The sequence below is a fragment of the Nanorana parkeri genome, unplaced genomic scaffold (assembly GCF_000935625.1).
Source record: "Nanorana parkeri isolate BGI_ZX_2015 unplaced genomic scaffold, ASM93562v1 scaffold3, whole genome shotgun sequence".
Taxonomy (NCBI): Eukaryota; Metazoa; Chordata; class Amphibia; order Anura; family Dicroglossidae; genus Nanorana; species Nanorana parkeri.
The window spans coordinates 1,355,429-1,366,683 of record NW_017306271.1 but is presented as its reverse complement, the minus strand read 5'-3'; the positions used below and the strand labels follow the sequence as shown (position 1 = coordinate 1,366,683).

The following is an 11,255-nucleotide window of genomic DNA, read 5'->3' as shown; positions in this document are numbered from 1 at the left end:
CAGGGTTTCAACACGGGAATCCCCCCCCCCCCCTCACCGAGATCATTTGTAAACGAACGAGCAGCTTCCCCGCTATATATTTAGCCCTGCTTACCCAATGCAGGGTTAAATGTAGAGAACAACTACCTGCCCGCCAGTCCTTGGTTGACCTTGTGGGAAATCTGGCCCTTGCTATAGCTGGAGGCAGAAGTAGGAGCAAGCAATCTACTGTGGCACCTTTTTGGTTTTGGCCATTTTAGTGTTTAACGTGTGTACAAACACAAAGATCTGAGATAACTATTTGCATTGTAGGTTTCAAGGTCCCTAAATATCCAGAGCATAACCATATTTTATCTGTAGATACTGCTTGGAAATGTGGTTCCTGTGGGGAAAAGGGAAACCTTTCCAATAGAATGCCCATAAAGAACTCTAAATTTTGAGCATTACTTGTAATGATCGGCCTGTTTCTCATCTTCTGGGGAGCTATACCAAGCAGGCATTCAGAGGCATTTGCTATTGCTACAGTTCCCTGTTGCATGCTCCATTGGTAGTGTTTAGAGGTGAATCACATTTGTTTTGTGTACCCTTTACTTGAGCACCCTAGGATGGGAGCTAAGTCCCAATCCGACAGTAGACATTCGGCCATCGGTTGCAACTTTTTTTTTTTTTTAGTTTTTAAGCTTAGTATCGGTATCTGCATCCCTAAAATTCACTACTGTAAAATAATAGGGAGAGTGGGATCCCCCCACAATGGCCACATCAGGTTTACAGACTCAGGAACTCAAGCACAATTATCTCATACTCTGAGAGTTATAAGAAATTCTTGGGTGATTTAACCCTTCAGCATCTGCTAAAAACTGAAATATTAGCTTTGGTTAGACTGTCCCTTTAAATCAGGCAATTTGCTTATTTTCCTTAGCAATAGTAATCTGAGTTTCCTTAATAAATATGATCTGTGTGGGAAGGGACTTGAAGGTTTCTTGCAGTGCATTCCCCCTTGTTGGCAATGTTTTCTATTACTTGCCAGGCAGTAATAATTGCAGCAATTTCCATCATGTTGATGTATAAGGAGATACTTAACTATGTATTTTGTGTATACGGTCCCATGAAGTGAATGAAACAAACACACCACACTGTAATTGAGCCCATTGTTCTCCTAGTGTAATTTGGAATATTTCCCTCAATATCATGCTGATGATTGACTGTCCATACTCAGAGCCTAATCCACCTGACAGCACAGTTTCATGAACTAACCCAGTCACATCAAGAAATCAAAATGACCTATTTAAAATGATAACGTGTCAGTACTCCTGAGTGCTGTGATCTTCTTGTAATACCTGGATAAGGACTTCATCAATTGGATTATTCCCAGGTGTATGCCTCTGAATGATGCACCTGTCAGCTGAGAGTGAAATGTGATCTGAAGACTTCAAAGCCACTTTCTTCAATGCATTCTTTCACAGTTAAAGAGAACCGGTCATGATTAGGCTTAATGCAGAATTTAGGTAGTAAGCCTAAAATTATAAGTCGTTTAATCCCCTCCCCTCCCCCACACTGACCTGTCATCTCCTCTCTAGGGACAGTGATTTATGTATACAATTATAGAAATACTTAAAGGACGTCTGTGCTTTTGGTACAATTGTCCTTTATTCCAATCTCCTCCACCCCCCTAAGTGCAACCCACCAGTTCTAATATTTAAGCTTTCCATGCACTGCTCGAGTCTTAGCCAAGTTCTGCTGACTTGGCTGAAATTCGAGCAGTGTGTGTAGCCACCTCAGGACCATCCCATTCTGCAAACTTTGTCGAACTTTGTTGAAGGAACCAGTCCAAAATGTATCAGTCAAACAATGACTGCAGCCAGCTGCAGGCACTGTTCATGTATTCTGACAGCAGTGCGCCCGCGGCTGTCAGGATTCTATAGCACAGCGGGGATATTCCCCCTTCAACAATGTCTAGGATGGATAGGGGGATGAGGCGTGTGGCTGAATGTGAAAAACAAGGTGAAGTTGTCATTTTTAATATCATTTTAATTATTCCTGTTGTAATTTAACACACCTTAAAACCATTCCATTATCATACCTGCATTCAAAATGGTGTGAGGCTCACTGCTTCCTTATCACCTTATAATTGTGTCCCCAAGTTGGCATCTCTTGTTCCCCCAGGGTCAGAGTGGTTAAAGTGGACCTTTACCCTCTCTGACTAAAAATTAAATCAGCACACGGCTCTGCATGCTGATCTGAAATCATCTCACATTTATTAGTTAAATAAACATATTTTAATTTTACTTACAATTTGTTTTTTTAATATTCCTGGTCCACTTGGGCACAAATGATGTAATGTACCCAAGCATTGCATCCTGGGAAGGTTACATCAGCAGAGCATTGCCGGGAAATCTCATCTGTAATCTCGGGAGATCTCAGAAAAAGCATTTCTAAAGGTGTGTTTTGTTATTTTAAAGAGAAGGGGAAAGTCCCTCTTTAACCTCCCTGGCGGTATGATTTTTTTCTTCCTTTTTTCATTCTATTTGTTTTCGTTTTTTTTTTTTAACTTTTGAATCTCCCGCCGGTTCCGCCCCCCTGCAACACGGACGCTCGCAAGGGACGGAACCCGGAAGACGGACGAAGGCGCTCGAGGGACAAGATAAGAGACGCGCTGTCTATTACCGTGTGTGGCTCAGGGTTACCGCTTATGGCACAGAAAATTAACCCCGAGCCACACTCCGGAATACCGCCGAGGAGGTTAAGGCAGAGTTCCAGGAAGTAAAGGGAGCTGGATTGATCTCTCCTTATGAATAATGGCCACTGTGAGAAGAATAGGGAGGAAACTACAGAACTAGAGAAAATGTATATATACACAATAGTATAAGGAAGTACATTTCAAAGTAAGGTTGTAACCTGTTTAGGCCCAAGAACCAGTCCTTAGATGTGGTAACTGCATTTGTTTTGTTTTTATTAAAGGAGAACTATGGGGTTAAGGCTTTTCCCCATAGTTCTCCTTAGGGTAACAGGAGGACACAAACTAGCGTTTGTGTCTGGAACCGCCCAACTGTGGGAGTGACAGCTGGTTTTGCCTATCTCTGCCCTATCTGCCTATCTCTGCCCGTGCGTTCCGCCAGTCAGCGCTGGCGGATCGAAGCGGGGGAATCCAGCCCCTCCCCTGTCACGGCAGAGAGCTGTGACAGGATCGAGAGGTGAGCGAATGCCGGTATGTGTCCGCTCACCTCCCGATCTACTGAGCCGACCTGTGACAGTCTCATTGTCACAGGTCGTCTAGAACTATGAGGTGCGTGAAAAGCACTCGCCTCATAGTTCTCCCTTAAGGATTTTTTTCCTCTTTATTCTCACCTGGTGATCCTGCCATCAACACACTTCCTGTCATAGGGTGACAACGCTCACTCAATGCACTGTATCTATAGAGGGCATGCGTAACCCTAAGCTACATGATCTACAAACACCGCCTCCTCCTCTCCTCTGCATTACAAAGGGAGCAGGTGTCTTGTAGTTTACAGAAGTTAACTGAAGGCTGATAGCACAACATTGGAAGGGAACTGTACTGGATTTCTGGCAGGGCCAAAAGGTATTTTCTATACCTGCAGAAAATTTACTTGGTCCAAAAAAGGAAACCCAATGGTGTTACCACATCTAAGGACTGGTAAGCTGCAATATATATCATCTTTGTACGTGTGTTTACATTGACTGTAAGATCTTAAAGCAATCTATGATTTAGGTCAAACGTTGTGGTTTCATCCCAGCACATATTGGAGCATGTGTATGCTGCTTTAAGAAACAAAGCAGTCTCGCACAACTATAAATTCTGTTTTCTTATGGTTTCAGCTATTAAGTTTCTTCATTCCTTATTTGTTTCTTTTTATGAGCGATTGGCTCATCTCAAGTCTCTGAGACCCCCCTCGGTCCAGCAAGGCGCTGGAAAATGAAATGGTTGCAGACCTTCTTAATGCATTCGTTATGCACTGCCTAGCAGTATTACTAAGATCACACGAGCCACAGGGAATCAGCAGCTGCGTTACTGTAACGTGAGCATTAGCAACTCCATCATAAAGTTATGTCATTGGAGAACATAGGTAAGAGAGATCTAACTCGGACTTCACAGCTACCGGCTAATCTACATGGCGTCTCAAGTCTGATAACCATCTAGAAATGCCAAGTGGTGTGAGCATAGATTGCTTCAATGAGCATCAGCATTGGGTTATTGAATGTTTGCATGCTGCCAACTTGTATGCTTATAGTTGGCACCTTAGTTGGGTGATATATGAAACCCCTTTTTACTCCTGTGTGTGCCGAACCTTTTTCTTCTCCGCCATCTCTCTGAAAAATTCTCTCTTTGAAAGCCAAACATCCCTATTACCACGTTTACCTCTTAAGTGGATTGTATAGGGGATTCGATTTTTTTATTATGTTCAGATCTATCAATTCAACTAATGTATAATATTTTTATTTCCCATTTGCACCCAGGAGGTGGTGAGCGCCAGCGGAACAGGAGCTTTCTACATGCTTTCAAAACTGCTATATACTGCAGAGGGGGTAACCGTACATACAGCTGCAGGAAGGAAGGAAGGGCAACTTGCTTTCTTTCTGTTTTAAACTCCCTTAGTCTTCATTCACACCTAGACGTCAGCGTTTCCGCGTGTAAAATGCACGTTGTTACGCATGTCTTTCCCTTGCATGGTTTGCACGTATGTGCGTGTTTTGCACATTTTTACGAGCATTAGACACACCTAGACAAAGACGCGCGGTTTATTGAACATATCAAAATGCATTGCTGTGAATAAAGACGTGCGTGCAAACACGCACAGGAATGTGCAAAACGCTTGTTGAGCATTTTAATGTGCTTTTTATTGAAGTCTCTGTGGCCAAACTTGCTGTAATCTGCTGCAAAGAAGCTCATGTACTTTTTCCAGCGTTACACCCTCAGGTGTAAACAGGGGCCATAAAAATCAATAGGTTTTCTAGTGTTAAAAGTTTTGTCGAACTTGGCTTTGAGCGTCAAAAGGCCCAGGTGTGAACAGGGACTTAGTGGAAGTTATAAAGCGTTTCGTAAAAACTCTTTATAATTCTGTCGCTCCTCCAAACGACTAATTATTATTATACAGGATATATATAAAGTGCCAACAGTTTGCGCAGCGCTTTACAATATAAGGAAGACATTACAGTTACCATACAATTCAAGACAAGATGGTAAGGAGGGCCCTGCCCCCGAGGGCTTACAATCTAAAGGGGAGGGGCAAGTGATACATGAGGAGGTAGCTGCGTGGGGATGAATTGTTTGAGAATGTGATGGTTCAGTGGTTAGGTTGTGGTTCTGGTGACAGAGTAATGTACCTGTACAGGTACGTGAATTTGTCACATGTAGGTCAACACTGGGGCCAGAGTATCCATACCGGGGACACCTTCCTTAGTGCAGCTCAGTAATACTGAGCCCAATGAAATCATAGGCTCAGTGTTGCTGAGCTCCCTGGCCAGCCATTTCACCTATCTCACGGTCAGGCGCAATGGCTGAGGAATTTTGCTGTTGGTTGGGCAGAGCCTGATGGGGATTCTGAGAGCCTAGTCACCCATCAGGTTTGCCTTACTTGTGGTTGACAGCGGATGGCAGTGGGTGGATTCCATAGATGCTTGTGTGCTGGCTAACAGCTATAGAATCTGCCAACTGCTGCCCACTGTCACTCACAAGAAAGGCGGACCTGATGGGGGATTACTGTGGCTTCACCACAGTCAATCCCGCCCCACATCACTGATTGCTCGGATATTGTCAACTATGCAAACAAAACCATCCTAGGAACCAATGATGCATCCCTGTCCCCATTCAGCTGACTGAAACATTCCCTGTCTAACAGCTGAATGTAAACAAAGGGGCAAAGATGCTTGCTGACATTATTGGCCAGATATGGCCATTGATATATTTCAGTAATGACGTCAGCCAGCATTCCTGGACCCCTTATTTACATACATTGGAATGAGGCAGGGGATGCATCATTGGTTGCTTGGAGTGGCCGCTGGCATCCTAGCTACCAATAGAAGCTATGACATTAATGACAGCTTCTCAGTGCAAACATGCGGCTGCGCTTTATTTTACACTGTCACAAGGCTTTCCTGAATTACTAGCAGGGCTTTTTAAAGTGAGCATACCACCAGAAAAGTGATGCAAATGCTTTACTGAAACTGCAAGTTTTCAGGAAACATCAGTTCACTTTGGGAACCCATGCTTTGACGGCATCAAAACAAACTATTGCATAAGAATGGCTTTCCAATACACTTACATTAGCTGGAGTCAAAACTGGACATTCTCAAATGAAAAACTCGCAACAAAACTTCTAGGCACCATGCCCAAACTCAAGAAAACTTGGGCACCATGGATCGCCCATTTTATGTCCAGCAATTTAGACAGACGTCTAAAAGATCAATACATTTTACGGGTGTCACACGCTAATGGAACCCCATTCTCTCTTGTGACCCCAGGATGCCCACCTACTCCTTCCAAACCCTAACCTATCCTTTTTGACCCTGTCATTCCCAATAACATCCCAACCTTCCACCTTTCTCTTGTCATTCTACATCTATACTGAATTACTTTGCAAACTTGTCTTGTTGAGTTGCCTCGTACTCAACCATACTGTAAGCGGGAGTAGGCAAACTCCAGCTGTGGTGAAAATGCAAATCTCATCATGCCTCTGCTCCTGGAAGTCATACCTGTGGCTGCCAGAGTCTTAAGCCGGCCATACACCTATAGATTATCTGCAGATTTTCTATTGTCAGATGGGAAAAGTGCAACAGATTCCTCCATCTACGCTACACTGTGTGGATGGAGGAATCTCCCATTGGGTCAAGCTTCAGAATCTTGCTAGTCGCCCCCGCTGGCTGTCAAAATACCTGAACAATGCCTGCATCCAATCCGATTGCTCAGGTATTTTGAGAGCCTATGGGGGTGGGGGGAGTGGTTAAGGCTGCGCCCTAGGCAGCAATGGGCCCTAGGGCCGAAGTTTACCTTCCCCTCCTATATTGTAAAGTCACTGTCAGTCATTATTGGGAAAATGTAACCTTCTTTTGCAGTTTCCTTCCTTGTAAAGTCTAAAAGCTGTTGTTAAATAAAAATTGACCAAGAAAATAAATCAAGCCTGACCTAAAAATCTCTAAGGCAGCAGCAGTTCTAAACTTTATAACAATCCCTGTGGAGAGCCTTAGATCCTTGGCCCTGGCTGAAGCTGGAATTTTTTTTTATATGAAGCCAGCCAAATTTTATGCATTTTTTGATAACGCAGCGCTTTATTAAAGCAATCCCTTTTCCAGTAGAAATTGACTCCACAGGGTTCTGTTAGGTTCTTTTGTAACATTATAATGCAAACTTGCTATTTTTATAATGCTGCTTCTTAGATGTGTATTTCTTATACTGGGGTTCTAAATTGTTTTAAACTCTGCTAAATGTGTCTGTGCAGGCTAATCTTAAGTGTCCATCTGTGGCCATTTGAGAGGTATGCTTGGTATGTGATGACTGAGAAGTATCATTTTATGCTTTAATCAGCAAGCTAATAGGTCAGAATATCTATATTTCTCATCTGTGCTTCCTAACAATGGACCTATTTCTGTCTAATGTGTCTTTACTTTGACAGGTGCTGTACCTGGAGCAGTTGCTGTGCTGCCTACAATCCTTGATTAGCATATGCCAGCAGGACTGTGCAGACATCAGCCTGCATTGCATGAAAGTGCTGATAACAATATCGGCCAGCCCGGCCTCTGAAAACCTCTATGAAAAGGTAATGCTATCGCTTCAGTCTGTCTGCTTTTTGCTACCCACTTAATCCTGTATCTCTGCATCCTTCAGTCTACTCACACACATTCTTCATTATTGTATGTACCGAATCATTCCAAGGTGGGGGCTAAACAGGTCAAGTGTGAAATATACATGTACCTTTTGTGTAAAGTTATATGTTTGTCATCTTCTGTTAAGCCAAGCCAGTCTATGTACATACTTAAAGCCAAGTTTTCTTTATCTTTGGACAGAGTGAGGAAATGTTAAACCCCAATCAGGTTTTCTATGCTGTCTGTCCTCGCTGGGTACCGTAACTAAGACCTAGCACTATTTTTCCAAGATTCCTGTAATATAAGACCTACCCCGAAAATAAGACCTAGTTTGGTGGTAGCATGTGAGGGGGAACTTGAAGAGCAGGAGAGATGGTATCAGCCTGCAGGGACATACTGTATTAAGGGGATGACAGGGAGCACTCCGGTACCATCCACTACCACCAACTGCTGTCCCCCTGAAGGCACTGCCTAATGTAATGGTACTGTACTGTAATGCGTACCGCTAAATGGTACCGTACTTTACCGTGCTGTCCACTGTCTGATGTCCCCACTGCTGCATCGCTGGTACCACTGTCCCTGATGGCAAAGGAAGCCGGCGCTGTAGAAAGCAAGGCTGCGGCGGCAGAGGGAGCAGAGCCGTATTAGCCGATCCTTCTTCTATAGCGCCGGTTACTGTGACAGGCGGAGTGATACCAGATGCACTCCGCCTGTGAAAGAAAGGGATCAGCATTACCGATACTGACCAGTAGGAAAAGAAAGGAAGAGCAACAGTATTATTCTCATTCTTACCATGCCAAAAAAAAATAAGACATTCCTTGAAAATAGTGCCTAGTGTGTTTTTTTGGGAGGGCAAAACAAATATAAGACAGTGTCTTATTTTCAGGGGAAAACGGTATATGCTCCCCAACCTTTTGTCCTGGTGACTATTCTCCATTGTAAAAAGTGATGTGCCAAAATCAACATTTTGGAATTTTCACAGAAACAGAAGATGAGGGAAAGTCTTCCAATATTTCTGTGACGTCTATCTAAGGCCAGGTTTGCACCATTTTCTGGACCAGACCTTTTGCCTCATTTTTTTTAGCTTAAAATGGGCTTTTAGGTGGGTTCCAGTGCATTGCAGTGCATTCCAGTCCAGAGAAAATGAGACCAGCAGTATTGGTTTTGACTGGTCTGGAATGGACTGCACTGGTGTGAACAGAGCCCGGAAATGCCATAGGTATACATTGGGATGCTTTTTTGGTTCGGGAGCAAACTGTTCCGGTCTGGACATGATCCAAACATGGTTTGGACAAGCCCTGAGAGCCGAATTCCCCTTGCTTTTGGAGAGATTTCCTTTTACTTCCTGTTGTTTCTCTGGTACAGGAAGTGAGGGGTGAATCTCTCCAATAATGACCGCCAGGGCCGGTGCAAGGATTTTTTCCTACACAGGCGAAGGTGCATTTTTGCGCGTTCTCAGACGCTGCTTCAAAATTTATTTATTTTTGAAAGTTAGAAAAAAAACATTTTTGGTTTCGGTTTCCGCCTGACATTTTATTTTTCATTTCGGTTTTGAAACTTCTTTTTTGGTGCACCTCATTTTTTTAATTGACAGCTCTCCCCTCACTGTCTCCTGCGAGGAAGAAGAGAAATGTAGCTTGGGTGGGGAAGGGGGATTGCAGACGAGAACTTCCTGGCAGGGGGTCAACGGTGCCCCCAGGCAGATGCTTGACCTGCCTATATGGTAGCGCCGGCCCTGATGACCGCAAAGTCTTAAAGCCAAAAGGTTTTTAGACCATTTTACATGCTGATCAAATCACTTGCAGTACAGTGGATGCTGCTCCTTGATATTTAAAAGTTAGTTTCCTGCATAATCCGCTGGTCCCCTGAGCAATGGCCCTGATATCCTGCTTTAGGGTGGATCCGTTCCTATGGAGACACCCTTGTGGGTGCCAGGAGGTTGTATCTCGTAATGCACACAGGCAGAGCAGGGCAAGACACGTCCCCACTCCCTCTTCCATACCCCTTTTTTCCTTCCTTCTCCAAGCAAGTAGATGAACAGCTGCTGGAGACTGCACTGCCCTATGTGATCCTATACTTGGCAGGAAATTCAGGGAAGTAGAGTTGAGAGAGCTGTTTGGAAGAATGTTTAATGCTACTTTAAACATTCCCTACTCTGTCCAAAATAAAAAAAAGAAGTTTGAGCTTTTCCTACACTTTAAAGCCCATCTCCAGGCAAACAAAAAACTACCACTGCACTGCAAGGATGAATTTTTTTAAATGTAAGTACATGTTTTTTTTTAATTGCCGTCTATGTCCCTGTTGGAGAGATCTTTCTTCATTTCCTGTGCTGGTGACCAGTGTTAACTGTGGAAATAAATTAAGAGGCGGCCCCCCCGACAGGGGCACAGGTAGCTGATGGATGACATATCTGCTCAGATTTGTTTCTTTTCTGGCCATGTTTCATGTTCTACCCATATTCAGGGTGTAACTTTAAACATGACAAGATCAGATTCCCCTCTTACCTGAATCATGGGGTTCTTCTCCCTGAAGGATTGTGTTCATTTTTTATTTTGGCATGGCTCTGCCCACACAGCTACGTCATCCAACAGCCACTGCCGCAGCGGGACTTGTAGTTCTTGACGGGAGCAGGGAGGAGGTGTGTGCAGGAGCCAGAGCATGTCTCCCCTGATCACAGTGGCAATGCTTTACTGACTTCAATGCAAAAAAATTATAAATGCACTTTTTTTTTTCTTTTATGAACATGTGTGAATTTTATTTATATTTATTTTTTTCCCCTAAAAGGGGACATTTCCCTTTTATGCTAGGTTGTGCAATAATTGCACTGTCCATGTGGCATCAAGCATCCTAAAACCATCCTCCCCTTCAGTAAAAAGGCCATCGGCTAGGTTGGATATGTGCAGTCAATAGGATAATGTTCCCATCTCAGTTCAGCGGTAACAGCAGCATTGTACATAATGTCACAGTGCAGGATACAAGTTTGTGTGTTTCGTTGGCCAGTGAAAATCTTTTGTCTGGTGCCATCTAGTGTCTACAGACATCCATCGTACATTACAATCAGCCCCTTTCCTGGCATATAGAAGGGGGGAAAAGTCTCAATTTTAACTTATGTGGTAGCTTGATCACAACATTCTAGCTTCACACTCATCTGTACCGATGTGCAGACAGGAATGAGGACTCTCCAGGCTGACATTGTCCAGTCTGCATTCCCAACCACCTAACCAAGGGCAGATGTTAGAGTTCCCTTCTACTGATAACAGGATGGATTTCATAATGAAGACACAGTAGAATCTCTGTGCTGCTGTCTGTCTTTCTTTCTTTCTTTTCTTCTCTTTCTTTTCTTATTCTTCTCTTTCTTGACTTTCTTTTTCTTTCCTTCCCCTTTTTTTTATTCATTTCTTCCCTTTTTTTATTTTACTTTTGTCTCTTTTCTCTCTCTCTCTCTCTCTCTCTCTCTCTCT

The 11,255-nt window shown here is 43.5% G+C and overlaps 1 protein-coding gene across 1 annotated transcript in view; it reads left to right on the top strand.

Annotated features, from left to right (window-relative positions):
- The window catches only part of DNAAF5 (dynein axonemal assembly factor 5), a 51,933-nt gene that overhangs the window by 16,003 nt on the left and 24,675 nt on the right, over positions 1-11,255 (top strand). Inside the window, exon 7 of the mRNA XM_018567908.1 lies at positions 7,605-7,748. Coding sequence (XP_018423410.1) covers positions 7,605-7,748 — 144 coding nt within the window. The remainder of the gene's footprint in view (positions 1-7,604; positions 7,749-11,255) is intronic.